The 16,038-nt window shown below is 42.3% G+C and overlaps 2 protein-coding genes across 3 annotated transcripts in view; both read right to left on the bottom strand.

The window, feature by feature from the left end:
- Window positions 1–269, bottom strand: part of ATE1 (arginyltransferase 1) — a 74,778-nt gene extending 74,509 nt beyond the window's left edge. The window contains exon 1 of one of the 2 annotated variants that reach the window (XM_027740712.2): window positions 155–269. In XM_027740712.2, coding sequence (XP_027596513.1) covers window positions 155–242 — 88 coding nt within the window. In that variant the 5' untranslated portion in view covers window positions 243–269. The remainder of the gene's footprint in view (window positions 1–154) is intronic. The other variant, XM_027740710.2, reaches the window with a different exon arrangement.
- A 1,029-nt stretch (window positions 270–1,298) lies between these two features.
- On the bottom strand, window positions 1,299–10,807 carry NSMCE4A (NSE4 homolog A, SMC5-SMC6 complex component). Its single transcript, XM_027744275.2, has 11 exons — window positions 10,284–10,807; window positions 8,634–8,714; window positions 7,997–8,127; window positions 6,844–6,983; window positions 6,042–6,141; window positions 4,683–4,773; window positions 4,134–4,228; window positions 3,323–3,371; window positions 2,592–2,683; window positions 1,908–1,999; window positions 1,299–1,386 (listed from the first exon to the last, which is right to left on the bottom strand). Exons 1-10 carry the CDS (start codon window positions 10,582–10,584, stop codon window positions 1,916–1,918), a joined length of 1,164 nt encoding a protein of 387 aa, XP_027600076.1. The 5' UTR covers window positions 10,585–10,807; the 3' UTR covers window positions 1,299–1,386; window positions 1,908–1,915.
- Window positions 10,808–16,038: the final 5,231 nt, after the last annotated feature.

Raw genomic sequence — 16,038 nt, forward strand, 5'->3', positions numbered from 1 at the left:
ATCTTGGCTGCGGGCAGCGCGCGGGCGGCGCGCGCAGGAAGCGGCGGCGCCGCCATGTTTCCCCCGGGCAGCGGCGGCGGGTTCCCCTCAGCGCCGAGGGCCCCAGGGACGCCCCCCGGGCCCGGCCCGCCCGCCGCGCCCCGGCCCCGCTCACCCGCCGACACCTTGCCCCGCTCCGAGCCGCAGTAGCCGCAGCCGCGCCCCTCCTTCCAGCCCTTGTACTCCACCACGGCGGCGGGCATGGCGCCGGCGGCCCCGCAGCGCCCCCGCCCGGGCCGTGCCCACGCCTCCCCTCAGGGCCGGGTTTGCAACTGAACAGCGCGCTCGGATCGGCTTGGATGCTCTAACCGTGTTTCCCTCGTGGCCTGACCGGTTTCTCACCCCCACAAACACCCTCGTAACAATTTGCCAGATCCCTCTGTACCGGCTGCTTCAGCAGGATGAAAGGATGGAAGAAAAAAAATCACATCACCATTAGCTGTAAGCCTCAATTTAGACAATATAACTCTGTCAGGTTTTTTTTTTTCCAAAATTGTAATTTTAGAAAATTAATTTTAACTAATTAAAATTCTAAAATTCAAACTACAGTTTGAAGTGCAAATCTAGGGACTCAAAAAGAACATAAAACCTTGCACACCAATCTACTTTTCGCTTTTCTGCAACTCCAGAGGCAGTGCTCCCCTACAGAGCATCTTCTGGAAAGGGAGCTAGACTTTATTCATATTTAACAAAATAATATCGTGGCTCCAGGGAGCTGGCCTGCCTAAGTTACCCACCAAACACAGGTGGAGTTTGGAAAAACAGAAAGGGGAATTGCTATCTGTAATTGGGACCAAATTTCCAAACTCAAACCTTTATTTCTGGAACAGCAAGAACACTATCAACTTCTGCAACACTCAAAATCATGTGGATAGCAAGATTATCCCAACAGGGATGGATAACCAGGTAAACTCTACTTACTGCTGCCGCTGCTGGGGAGAGACAAGGGAGGAAGGAAGGGGGGCAGTGTTTCCCTGTTATAAAAGCTGGTGAGTGTCAGTAAGCTTTATATAAAGTAGTAAACTAAGCCAGAATAAACAGGGAGTATATAGTAATAACCCTGTGACAAGTCTAAACTTCTCAGGTTGCCCAGGAAAGCTGTGGCTGCCCCATCCCTGGAAGTGTCCAAGGCCAGGTTGGATGGGGCTTGGAACAACCTGGGCTAGTGGAAGGTGTCCCTGCCCATGGCAGGGGGTGAAACAAGATGAGCTTTAAGGTCCCTTCCCACCCAAACCATTCCATGATTCTGAACAAAGCAGTTGAGATGTTCCAATACGAATAAATTTAATTTTACAATATATACACATAAAACAGTTCTTGAGGAAAACATTCTGAAGTATAAGGCACCTAGGGGAAGAGAAAACAACAGTAAGACAATATGCAAAAAAATTTGGAAATTACAAAACAATTGTGACAATAAAAGAATTCAGTCCTATCACTGAAAAAATTTTAGGGAAGTAGGAACAGAAGGCAGTCTGGTTCCCTCTAAGTCCTTCTTCAGACTACTTGTATTAACAACATCAGCTGCCACTAAGTTAAAAAAACAGACAGAAAAACTAAGCTATGATTCTTCCCAACATTGCATTCCAAGTATGAAGTTCCAAAAATTAACTCAAGTCTATCACTGAACTGACCAAGAAATGTAAAAATAAAGGATTTTTTTCCCCAGTTAATTACTGCATACAAGACTAGATTTACATTTTGTTCCATGAAGAGAGCAAGAACACAGCAATGTTCCACCTATTACAGTCACCCTGCTTACAGTTCTACATTTGTAAGTGCCACGTAGTTTCCCTGCAGTTCTTCCAGGTGCATAAGGAACTCATGCACTGGATCCTTACTGAGTTTGATTTATTAAAAGAACTTACTTGGAAAATTACTCTGTCTCCATTTCTTCTTCAGTGCTCTGAAAAGGAGGGCTAATCATGGCTTCTGTTATTTCAAATACTTCTACGATCTCCTGGTTAGAGATGACAGCAGTCAGTCAGTCACAAGAGCTGAACTATTTTAATTTAATTACTAATTAATTACTAATTACTATTTTAAATTAATTAATAATTAATTAATAATGAAATTTCTCACACTAAAGCACCATTTCAGATTATTAATGTTTCTCCTGCATATTCCAAGTGAGGGACAAAGGAGAAGAGCTGTATGGGCTCAAAACTACTTTTTGTCTTCTGAGGTTTACTACAAACAGCAAAATAGTGTGGAGAACTTTCCCTCCAGAAGTAAGTATATGGAAGGGAAGAAACAGACTGTATTTACACAGGCCTCATATAAAATAGTAAAGGCAAGTCAGTGCACAGCTTAAAAGCACATAAACTGACCAGGCCTCAGGGATCAAAGATGGAATTGCTATCCCAGTTCTCAGTTTTCTTGCAGTTAAACACACCCATTAGATCTGTGATTGTTCTGTAAGGTCAAATGCAGTGATGATGTACATGGGAACACCTCTCCTCCTGAGAGCATAAACAGCCCAGCTCTCAGATGCATTCCTACATTTAAGGAAAAGAGAACTAATCCAAAGTATCAAATGGTCTCTATGGTACCTTCCATTCTTCCTGGGTCAGAGACATGACAACTTGTTTCCGTGCTCCAGGTCCTCGGTTCTCCTCCCCTACCCTCCTGAATTTTGTAGACTCTGATCAAAACACAGCAGTTTCAGTATTTACACTTGCAAAGTCAGTGTCCACCAGGAACACAAAAGCTCCACAAAAATCAAATCAATTCTGCAGGTTCCTCCCACTATCTCTCAACAGCCTGTACCATACACTGCTGAAGAGCTTTCCTTCGTCTCACCTCTTCAATATTTAGGAACTAATGTTTTGCAGAGTCCCAGAAAGATGTAAGTATTTCATTCCTTATGAAATCCCACCAAAGTCTTAACCCCATTGATATCGTGTGGGAATGAAAGCCAAAGACCTCGTGTAGCATGGAATTTCCTTTCCAAATGTTTTGAAGCTGCAGCAGTTCCCAACTCAAGCGAGACAACGGAGACTTCTTGCACACAAGAAATACTTTAGCAAAAATGTAACTTGAAAAGAAAGGTAATAATCTTTGATTTATTTTAATAGAATTAATTTGTATAAACCAGTATAATGGTCTTTTTTCATATATTGATATTTGAAAAGACTCAATCCTTTCAACTCCTCATAAATCTCTTCATACCTTCAATTACATTCACTGTCCCCAGCTAAAAATAAACCTGAAACTTTGTGAATGTGTAACATGTAATGTTGTAGCAAAAAACAATTAGGCTCTTTTAAAAGCTAGATTTTACCTATTATTGGCAATTTATCATCATCCAGCCTTATTTCTGCAAGACCATCCTAAAAGACAGTGGGATTTAAAGTTTCAGAAGTTAGAGGTATCCAGTTAGGATAATGCACTGAGATTTCGTGTTTTTACTTAATACATAATCATAAACAGGTACCTATATTGATAAAGAATCTTCCTTGGCATAACAAATAGGACAAAAGCATTTAAATATAGCACTTATTAATGAAGAATGCAGCCCATATGGAACAGTGGCTAACTTGGATTATAAAAGTTTTCCTTTATTAAAATCATTATTATTCATTAAATACACTTGAAGGTAACCCTTCATAATCAAATCACATCACTATTCATTATAAACCTGAATTTAGTCAGAATATCTTTGTCAGTTTTTGTCTTTTAAAATTAATTTTATTTATTAGACAAACTAAATATAGTTTGAAGTGCATATAAACCCCTGCACTAACATACTCTTCTACAACCTCAATAACTCTTCTATACTCTGTGACTACTTTCTTATATCTGAAATGTAAGCCAGAATCTTTTCTGAAAAGCGTATTGACAGCAAAATTTCACAACTGTTTTGTTGGTAAATCGATTGCAGCAGAAAGATCTAAGAAAAAAATTAGTCTGTCAACTCTATTTTCTTTTTTATTTGATTACCAAAATATCACGGGCTGTTTGTAGAAAATAAATTAGTATTCCTCATATTTGAAACCTAATTTTTCGATCTTGAAGACATAAAAACAACAAATGAGGATGTCTAGATAATTCCAATATCTAAGGTGAGATTTCAAGAACATATCATGCCTTACCCTTATAAGGAAGGACACATGAAACATGTTTTCCACAGTGCGTGCAAAGGAGTTTGGATCAATCACAAAATCAAAGAAGGAAATAGGTGTTTCAGCTGGAGATGCAAAAATGGCTTTGTTAAAACAGAGTTAAAAGATGTAAAACAAACTTAAAGAGAGACAGTACTCCTTTCAAAACCTAACAGAATGTTTGTCAATTTAGTTAAAATGCTGAATTCCCAGCTGCCTGCAAAAAGAAACAAATCTTTCATAGAGTTTATTATTTTCTTCCATCTTTTCCCCCATGCAGATCCATAAGTAGTGATCACTTGGTTGCCTTCCAAAAAGTGGCAGGCTCTAATCAGGGGGAGAGGATTCACATTTACTTTGCAGTCAAACAGCCCCTGATGAGTGTTCATAAAAAATCCATAGTTGGTATATGTGCTTCTACATGAAGATTTCTGCTTGCAAACTTCACCTCATTTTGGCTCTGCAGTTTAACCACTCCTAACTGTAAAAAACAGCAACTATTCATTTTCACCAATTAATGCCTAATTTCCTCATACTTACGATCATTTTCAAAGAGAGTGTTCAGTATTCCCAAGATCCTCTCTACTTCTTTTTCTGTAGTTTCGTCATGAGACGCCTCCATTTGATTTAACTGGGAAAAAGGAACACAGATTCACCTCAAATAACCACTCTTGTATTACAGGGCCTTTTATGAACACAGAACATAAAAGCTGAATTTTTCTCCCTACATGCACTATTACAAACACACTTATGCAAACATGAGACAGCTTGCTAAGAGCTTTAGGGTTTAGGTCCCATCTTAAAATATCAACCTGAAAGGCCATGGCTTGTATGTTTTGAGCCCATTAAGGGCTACACTTACTCTTCAATGGCTCTATGGAATTGGGATACACTGTGGTACAGTCTGTGAGGTTAATACAGATCATTTTTAAGCAACTCAAAAACCCTCCAGCTCCTCTTCTTCCCAGTACAACGTGCAACAGAATCCTTTCTATCACTATTTCAATTACTATTAAGTATTTTAGAAAACAATAATCAATATTTTGCCTCCATGTCCTGGCATTATCACAGTCTGAGCTTCCCTAAAACACCATGGTTTATGTTTTCAAAGTTTCAGATGTCAAGTCTCTAAGTATGCCCAGACTTCTGCCTTTCTGCCAATGCACGACAGAAAGAAGAGGGAAACAGAAGGCAGAGAAAACAGTGGTTAAGTGAGCTAATTAACTGCTGTTTATCACATTTCAGGGCAAATGCCACACCCTGTCAGACACTTCTTACAGAAAAACGGAAACCACGCCCGTGTAAAGAAGCTTCTTTTTTGTTTCCTTTTAAAGCAACAGGCATAAGAGCAAGTAAGCTCATTTGAACTTGAAAAATCGGTGTGTAAATCATACTTCTGAACATGAAATTAGTCTGTAAATCCTATTTCTCTCCACTCAGTGAAACATTGCAGTCCACACAAACAAATCAAGAGGCCTAATAATGAAGTCTGAGTCCTTTGGTACTGTAGAAGCCCAGAGAGGGCTGATGTGTACATTTCAAACACAGCTGGATGGCTATGGAGCCAAACAAGGATTGCTGGTAGCAACAACCAAGGACTGTGCTAATAACACACTGTGAGAAAGAACAGGATGTGGCTGGGAAAAGAACGATATGGAGGTAGGGCAGCACTTTTCTGTGACAAACATCCTTGTTTTGGCTCCCGGAGTTAAAGCACAACCCAGGACAGCACAAGCATCTACGAATCTTGGCTGATCCCTTCCCCTCAAGGGTGGGATGTCACAAGTACTACACAGTTTGGAATTACAAAACCCAAACCAACATGAACAGAAAGATTTAGAAGTCACTAGTAATAACTATGCCAGAACAAATGGTTAGTAAAGATAACGCTTTACAAACCTGAGCGGGCATCATCTGTTTTGCTTCTCCTTTTGAAGCCCTTTTCTGCCTCTCAATCCGTTGCTTTGCTACAGGAGGATCAGACTTGAAAGATCCCAACCTAACAGAAATACAAAGAACACATACATGGAAATGTGGTTTACACTGCATGCTTAGAAATCTATACATGTTCTGGTATGAGGCTGCCAATATATTGGGAGCAACTTTTGGGGATGGTTCTTTCCAGAAATCTCTGAATGTGATGAAGCTTTATCTTTAGGTATCAGTCATTACTTTACACTTTTCTCAGGAGATCCACTGCAAGACTCTAAGAGACAACCCATTAACACAGATGTACAAGAACAACTGTCAGTCTCTTCACACTAATACAATCATCAGGTAAAAGATACAGACCTCCCTGGACTGACATTCTGGAACTATCTGAGAAATAAAAAAGAAAAAAAAAACAACCAAAAAGGCTCCTGTATTCCTGATTCTGGCTGCAGCTTGTACAGGGAGACAATGATGAGGGAAGAGTCAGCTTTCCAGAGGAAAGAGGATCACTTCAGATGGCATTTCAAGAATACCTTGCTAGTGATATTATTCTGTAGCCAAACCAAAACCAAAGCAAGAAATATTATTAAATATTTTGGAGATGAGGAGTTCACTGTACCAGAAGAAGAAAGATCACACAGAAGTCCTTGCTGACACTCTGCTGTGACCTCAGATTAAACTCTGTTCAAGCCCAGGGCATTAAAGATAAGACTCCATTAAGGGCATTACCTTGTGCTGCAGGATATAGTATTTCCTTAAAGGAACTTACATATAGTGAAAGGTAGGTGCTCTTCTGAAGTACTTCAGTGCTTCTTCTCCCACTTTCTGCCAGGCATCACGAGGTAAAAAACCACCAGGTTCACCATCATTTTCTTCTACTTCTATGCGATTTATACCCATGAGGGTCAGCTACAAAAGAAAAAAAGCTGCAGTGAAAATTCACTTAAACCAGGAGATACATTCATGGTGAAACCATGAAATTGTATTGTGGTGTTTGCCTGATGGATTAATATTTAATATCACTGCATAAGGACTTTCCTGAACATACTGTGAAAACAGATAACTTCTGTTAAGCTGAGAAAAAAAGAGCCACAGGTAAATAAAACTGCTTAGATTCCAACAAATTTTCGATGACATATGAAGTAGCAGAGCATTACTTAAATTGCACCAGAGAGCTCAGATATCTCACAATTTCTGAACACCACACATTCCCAGGAATACCATAGAACAACTTATTTGGCCTATTCCTGCATCCACCAGTCCACACTAAGCCAAGAAAAACTTCAACAAAACAACTGAACTAGATGGGGTTTTATACTGTAGAGCTCTAGACCTGACCAAAGAATCAGATTCCTTATTAATCTGCTGTAACATAAGGGAACATTTTCAAGGAGGAAAAAACCCAACAGCCTGCTTAAAAGCTATTCTGAACCAACTCTTCCACCCAGCCACAGTACAAAAAGACAAACATGTCACATCTAAAAGCATTCAAGTCATCCAAAGTCCTGCCAGTGACACAGGGCCTTAAGGACTCTATCCCAAAACACAGGAAGTGGTAGACAGGATAAAGAAACTACTTAGCTACTGAGAAACTACAAAAGAGTGACTTAAAAAAAGCTGCAAAGACTTCAAGAGCACGAACTGACTGAACTGTGATAAAGCAGCAGCAGTGCAATAATTTTTTTGGGGAGGGTCTGCATTTTAAGTTGGATTTTCCCCTATTGGAAATGTTTAATACGTAATTTAAAACAATTAAAAACACTAACCAGATACAGAAAGTTAATCAAAGAAATCCATAGGAAGAGCATTCAGCTCCATCAGAGCTGCCATGTACGAGCTGAGGATCTTGTTTTATGATCCTGTAACAAACAGGGCAAACCTCCAGCAAGAAACTGTTGGCAAATTCAGAGGCTGGAACTTACCAAGTCTTCCGCAAATGTTGCTGCATCAAATGATGTCATCTCAGAGTGTAACTCATTGGCCTTCTCCTTCCCTAGATTGGATGCTAAGACAAGAAACTGGGCATCCAGGGCAGCCTCTCGTGCACGGCAAACTGTCACAGAAAAGATTTTATGCTAACAATGTGAAATTGTGTAAAATATAATAATAAAATTCAGCATAGGGTCTATCCTGCCATTAGAGCTTTGTAAATCATTTTATTACAACCACCTCTAACACACTTACTTAATCCTTATAATAATATTTGCATTAAAAAAAAAGGAGAGAGAATAGGAGAGAGTGACACTGACAAAGAATAAACGCATTTTTATCAATATGTTTTCCACTTCTCCAAGTGAAATGATCCCCTCTACACTGATATCTTTTATGGGTACTACTTCTACACATTGTCAAAATAAAGCAAAGAGTATTTCTAAGTGCAAATAAACAGGAATATTTATTTTCTCATATCAACTTAAACAATCTTCAACTAAACATATCTATTTTAAATTATAGAGAACTTCTGATAAAGTACTTGGACCTCAGCTCTCTTGTTTATAAGGCATCATTGTCTCACACTTGGCCAAACACCTTGAATAAAGAGCACAGCATTTGTTTTACCTTTCTCAAACAGTTTATTGGCTTCTTCCAAAGCTTCTGTCAATCTGTTGCTTTTAGAACTCAGCATCTCCTCACGATTTTCTGGGGGAGAAAAGACACATATGAAATCCTAAATTATTTAAACACAGAAGCATTGAGAAATACTGCGCTTGTTTGACCCTGACTGGAGGCCTGGTGCCCACCAAAGCTCTATCACTCCCCTCCTCAGCTGGACAGGGGAGAGAAAATAGAACAAAAGGCTCACGGGTCGACATAAGGGCAGAGAGAGATCCCTCAGCAGTTACTGTAACGGGCAAAACAGGCTCAACTTGGGGAAATTAGTGGAATTTACTATCAATAATATCAGAGCAGGATAATGAGAAGTAAAACAGATCTTAAAAACACCTTCCTCCCTCCCCCCCCCCATTCCTGGGCTTCACTTTATTCCAGATTCTCTACCTCCTCCCCTCCAGTGGTAGAGGAGGGAAATGGAGGTCACAGTCAGTTCATCACATGTTGTTTCTGCCACTGGTTCATCCTTTGAGGGAGGAGCCCTTCTACCCCTACTCCAGCGTGGGGTCACTCCCACGGGAGACAGCGCTCCACCAACTTCTCCAGCGTGAGTCCATCCCACGGGAACAGCTCTTCACAAACTGCCTCAGGAATTTGTGGGTCCCTTTCCACAGGGTGCAGTCCTTCAGGAACAGGCAGCAGCTCTGTCCCTGCACAGACTCCTGTCTCCATGGGCCCGCGGGTCCCTGCCACGACCCTGCTCCAGTGCAGGACCCTGCCCGTGTTGCAGGCGGGTCTCTGCTCCCCCGTGGCCCTCCCTGGGCTGCAGGGGCACAGCTGTCTCACCATGGGCTGCACCTCAGCTCCAGCACCTGGAGCACCTCCTGCCCCTCCTTCTGCACTGCCCTGGGGGTCTGCACAGCTGCTTCTCTCACAGGATCTCGCTGCTCTCTTCTCTAGTCGCAAATACTTTTGCACAGTTACTTTTTTTCCTTCTTAAATATGTTATCACAGAAGTGTTACTGCGGTCACTGATGGGCTCAGCCTTGGCCAGTGGGGGGTCCCTCTTGGCTCTGCAGACACGGGGCAAGTTTCTGGCAGCTTCTCAAATCCGCAGCCCCCCTGCTACCAAACCCTGGCTGCACAAACCCAATACAAATACATACTCACGACCTAATCAAAACTGGCTGCTTCGTTCCCTGTCATACACGCGAAAAGACAGAATATATAGCACATTAATTCCAGGATGATACAGGCTCCATCTTTATTAATGCTTATGCATTAACTAAGACTGAAGTAGCAATTTTCCATTTACTTCAATGGCATAAGATTTTTATGGTTGAATTTATGCTAGCAGGGATGGCTGCCCCACCCCTGGAAGTGTCCAAGGCCAGGTTGGACGGGGCTTGGAGCAACCTGGAATAGTGGAAGGTGTCCCTGCCTATGGCAGGGGGCGAAAGAAGATGAGCTTTAAGGTCCCTTCCAACCACTCCATGATGCTGTCATTCCATACAAATGCCTCCCGGGAGGCGAATGTCGACCTGAGCGCGAACCCAAAGTATCAGCCGCCCAAGGAACCCGGAGTTCCCCACAACCGCAGGACCCTCACGGCGCCCTCACGGCCGCCAGCCCCGGCTCCCGCCCCGCCGCCCGCCTTACGGTGCACGCTGGAGATGAGCTCCCGGTACTGCCTGCGGATCGACCTGTTGTGCTCGTTGTCGGCCCCGTTGCCGATCTCCAGCCGCTGGACACACTCGCTCGCCTCCTCCTCCGTGTCCTCGTCGGGGGACGGCGAGCGCGGGAGGCCCGGCGGCCCGTCCCGGGAGGTGGAGGGCAGCGGGAGGCGGCCCCGGCCCGGGGAGGAATCGCCGCCGCCCTGCGCCATGTCGGGGCCGCGGGGCCGCGGGGCCGTGCCCGAGCTCCCCGGGCCGCTCCCGGGGCGGCCCCGCCTCACGGGCATGGCCGAGCCTGCGTACCTCGGCCCGCAGGGCCCGCCCGGGGGGTCTGTGTCCCCCGCCGCGGAGCCGCCGGGCTCCGAGCGCGACCTCCCGCCTGTGCTGCGCGGCGCTCCCGAGCGGGCCGGGCCGGGCCGCTCTCGATCGCTCCCCGGGCGGCCGCGGGGCTCTCACCGCCGCACGAACCGACGGAACGGCCCGCGAACCGCCGCTCGCACCGAGCCGCGGAGCGATCCCCGGCACGGGCGGGAGCTCCGGCACGGCAGGGAACTCCCCCGGGCCGGGCGGGGCCGCGGGGCCGCCGCCGCCTCCGGAGGGCGCTGCGGGAGCGGGAGAGCCGCGGAGCGGGAGGGCGGGACAGGGCGGCACGGGAGGGAAAATGGGAGGGAAAGCGCCGCTGAGCGCCTGTAATACATATATATCTATATCTATCTATATTTATATATATATATGTCCATAGAAATGCCTGCCTTAGTCCTTGAGCAGGAGTCTGAGCTCTGGCAAATGGAATAAATGTTGGAGTCATAGGATGGTTTGGGTGGGAAGGGACCCTAAAGACCATCTAGTTATAATCATAGAATCGTCAGGGTTGGAAGAGACAGTCAACATCATCCAATCCAACCAAACACCCAGCACTTCCAGTTCTGCTTGTCCAGATGATCAGATTTCTGCTGTCCTGGCTATTATTGTGTATCTATGTCATTTGTTATTGTCAACAGTGAGAAACAGTAAGTGAAGAAAATGGCCTACATTCAGTTCATTGTAAGATTTTCTAGTTGTCTTTACTCACCAAGATTTTTTTTATGTCTGATGTTCACTCAGTTTTCATCCGTGCATATACATACAACCTTATTCTCATTGAAATGAGAAGACTCACAAAGAGGAATCTTGAAATAAATGTTTCAGATTTATTAGCAGAGATCACTGTGTGCAGATTTCACCATTCCCTCCTTTGCTCCTCTCAGAGTGCAGAAATGAATGTAGAGTTTCTGGCATTTAGCAGAGGATCTCCAACTGAATTCAAATTCCTCACGTTGTATACAGATACTGTATTTCAGCAAACAAAAGCCAGTCTCCATTGTCACCAAATAGAGAGCAATAGTGTGTCTTTTTAGGGTGCTGAGGAGTGAATTACCAGTGGGGTTCGCAGTGCATCTCAGCTTGGGAGTTGTCCAGCATGCTGATGCTCTCATCTAGAGCCTTAAAATAGTGGATCTACCACTATTCAATTTAATATCAGATCTAACCATTTGTCCGGTTCTGGAAATCGATCTCCTGGTATGAAATCCCTGATTTGCTAACAGATATTCCTAGGCATTAATGAAAAAAGACATGTCTTTAAATGAGACAGTTTAGTCACTGCCCGGGAGTATTGCTTATGATTTTAAAGCATAAATGTTTTGCATTTCCCTGGAATACTCCAAAAAAAATGCTACTATTCAGGATGAAGAGATCAAACAAGAAATTGACTGTCTAAAACCATGGCAACACTGGACTTGTTGCCCAGTGATGGCTGTTCCTGACATAAAGTTAATCCCAGTGATCCAAAATGGGGCCTGGACTAATTGAAAACATCAGAAACAAAACATCCAAGGTACTTGGCATTCATCTGCCAGCTCTGCAAGCAAACACAGATGGGGGAAAATATTTTTAATGAGTGTAGCTAAATTAAAAAAATTGTTTTAGCAATGTGGAAGTTTAAGTTTTTGTACTTGGTTCTTGCAGAAACTTTCAGTTTTGTACTTACAGATAATCATGTGGGAGGTAAAAATCAGATATTCTCTCAGCAGTGTGGATTAGGTTACAGCCCATCACATCACAGTAGACATTGTACCAGTTTAAGAAGGTATTTTCAGAGGAATATGAAAGAACAATTATTAATAGAATTATGAAAAAAGCTGGGGCCCAATCTGGTGGGGTGTCAAGGAGAAAAACCCGGGCAGGATCAAACCCTGATTGGCACCAGAGACTCGTTCTTTTTAAGGACTTGGAAGGTTTCATTAAGTGAAAAACTGACACCAGGTTGCTACAACAACACGTGGAAGTCATGCTGCTGGGCACTGAAATGCCAAAAACCTTCTACTTTTTCCCTACAATCAAACAGCAATTTAGAAAAATAAAATAAAATAAATAAAATAAAATAAAATAAATAATAAAAAATAAAATAAATCTTTGCAAGAAGGAGCAGGAAATATATACATAAAGCAATGATGCCTCAGAGTGGAGAATAACCAGACAGCTGCATCCTTGGTGGCCCATCCAGTACATTTTGAATGAAGGAACAAAGCAAATGCAGAACAATGTCAGATTTTTGCAAAAGCAAAGAGCCAATTAGTGCTCTAAAGAGTTGTGCCCATATTTTGCATAACTGCATGGCAATTTTTTGGACATTGAAATTTTAATATGCTAATAATTTCTGTATTCACAGACAATTCATAAATTCACTTTTCTTTATGGCAATCTCTAGAAATTGCCACCTGTTAGACATTGCCAGCGCCATGAAAACAACTGACTTAAACCTAAGCACTTCTGTGTCAGGTTTAATCCTATCACAGCAATCATTTTTTTATATCTTGTGCTGATGTGGATATATTTTTATTACATGTGTTTCAAGGCCTGTAACTCACAACCTATGATGAAAGAAATATTTTTTTCCTCTCTGAAATAGTGTATTCCAAGGGAGGATTTTCCAAAAGTACCATGGAACTGAAAACATGCTCTACTTAAAAGAAAATTCTGTGATTGGTGTGAATTTCCTATTCCATGTGCTTTGTGCTTGGGTGTTTATAGTTGAGAGGAGTCTATACTGAAGTGGAATGGGTTTTTTTCCTGAAAGACTCACACATGTAACACTGTAACTTCAACCACTACATCCAAACAAGTGGGCTGAAAGTTCCATCTTATCCATCCTGGGAAGAGACAAGCTGCATTCCCTCTTTTCTGGCCATGTGGGCAAGAGAAAACTGAACACAGGCAAAAGGATGAAGAATGGGATGGAGGCAGAAGATTTTCCTTCTCTCCCTCCTGCCATGTAACCTACGAGCATTCCTAGACTCTGAATGTTTATTCTGAACTCCAGCAAAGCATTCCTTATGAAATATGTGGAGCAGTGCTGACTTGCAGTGCCTTTCTTAAGGCAGCTGTCAACTTTAGCCATGCTGTGTTTATATACGTTTGTCACCTGCTCAACTGATTCATTTTCCCAACCTTTGCTTTACTAAGTCAGGTGAGACGGACAGCCTGATACTTGGTAGTCATAGTCAGGCAGTGAAAAAATTCCACTTACATTGGTATAACATGGAACTTGTCTCACTGCCTTAAGCAAACCATATACCGACAACAACAACAGTGACAACATGCTGCACCCAGTGTACAGGACCTGTCTCGTGTTCTTCCCATCCAGCAAGTGAGAATTCCTGTGAAGAACTGATGTGTCATAGCCCCACAGCTCCCTGGGTCAGATTCCTTACACCTCATAGCTACCCAGCATAGTGTTCTCAAACATCAGCCAATTCACATTAATAGAACACTTTCATGTGATCCAGGGAGAAAGGGGATCCACACACCAGCCAGGAGTGAAGGAGTGCAGAAGGTTATATAAATCAGGGACAGAGTGGTGCATTTTCATTTCCAGTCCAGAGGAAAATTGGGTAAGTAATTTTTCATTAGTTCTTTAAATTTAAAAATGTCTAGACTCAAAACTGTTTACTAATTATGTTTTAGACATTACAGAAAGGCAAAGGGAGTGTCTTTCAAAATAAAAGAATTTTTTCTCTGTACCATTAAAAAACAGTGTCTCCTTTGAGGTTCTATAGTTTTATGATCTCTTGTATAACTTGTTTTACAATCCACATACCCTATATAGTATGTCTGCAGGATGATGTCTAGTTAGTCAGTATCTTTCTAAGACCAAGAGACTGATTGTTAAATGTGCATGTCCTAAAATAGCCATTTTAAAAGCATGTTACAACATTACAGACTGTAATAACTATTTGCAAATGCCGGAGTTTTTAAATGTGGCTCTCTTCCACTGTTGTTCTTTTTTTTTCTCAGAAATAGTTCTAAGGGTTTGTTTCAGAAGGGATTGCTTGTTGTTTTTTAAGTTGCCATGTAGCAACAAGAATGTGTTTTTCCCATGCAGAATTTCAGAGATAAAATGAGCTGGCTGGTCACTATGCAGATGTTCCACAATGTTCTCAAGTGAGAACTGGCTGCAGTGTTTTGTCCTTTCGTGCACAATAAGGTTTCCTTCAGGCTGCAAAACACAACACTGAACAATTCTAGGTACAATATGGCCTCAGGTGACCCAAAACTCTTATAGATCTTCAGGGAGTTCAAGTCACTTTTAGTCCTACCCGCTAGGAGAACTAATTAGATCAAAATAATGCTTCACTAGTTTGAGATTAGCAAGGGTTTGGTTATGTTATTTTTTTTTAAACATTGATGACATGATATTGAAACCTGTTGTCGACTAGTAAGTCCATGGCCATTTCAGTTATTTCTGGATTTTATTATTGAGCAGGGTTTATATCACCACAGTGATTTGGAAACTGTTTTGCAAGTAACTGCCTTTAAAAAAATCTTCAGGAAGAAAATAACAATCTTATCAACAGGATGACAATGGCAGGCATGCTCCTATCTATTATAAAGCTGATATTTCCTACAAAATCTGATCTTATCAGAAAAACAGAGTGCTTATAGCTTGAACTTTTCCCTCATGGTTCAACTATTCAGGATCAAGCTGCTCATTACCTAGGAGGAGACGTTTTTCCCTTTACACAGGCCAAGAGATGGGTTAGAAACCTGCTATATGTGTCAGAGTTAAAAAAAATTCCATCCCTTTATGTCAAACCTTTTACATTATAGATTGAAACATTTGTTAAATAGATGTTAATACATAGAATCCACAAATCTTATTTTAAAAGGATTTTGGAAAGGGAAAAAAGGGATGGTAGTTGACCAGAAAAGTCAGATCTGATCCTCATTGGCTTAGTTTTAAGTAACCTGCCATCTGCATTTACAGCTGCATCTGCATTACATCCATTCATTTTTCCACCTTCAAGACAGAGCCCTGTGGCAATGACAGGCTTGGATATCCAGGCCTGAGGAGATCAGCAGTCACTTTGCACACACTCCAGAATCACCTCGTTAGTATTTCTCATCGAGCATTTTGACAATCCCAGGGCAAGCCGTGGGAAGCAACCTGGCCTGGGGAAAAGCCAGTCTCAGCAGGTCTAAGTTATGCTACAGCTTGGTTGTTTTATCAGCAAAGCAAGTTATCAATGACTGAATGTGCTTGGATTGTCACAGGGGCACTGCTTTGTGGGGCTGATTAGAAAGGACACCCGTTCAAATAAAATAAATGAGCCCAGTTCCAACGTTGTACTTCAGACTCACAGCTATGCCTGCAGAACATTCCCCCCTCATCCAAAAAAATCAACTTGCACTGTAAATTGCTT

This window comes from Pipra filicauda, unplaced genomic scaffold (genome assembly GCF_003945595.2).
Source record: "Pipra filicauda isolate LSUMZ 115617 unplaced genomic scaffold, ASM394559v2 scaffold53_size3534045_pilon, whole genome shotgun sequence".
NCBI classification, from domain to species: Eukaryota; Metazoa; Chordata; class Aves; order Passeriformes; family Pipridae; genus Pipra; species Pipra filicauda.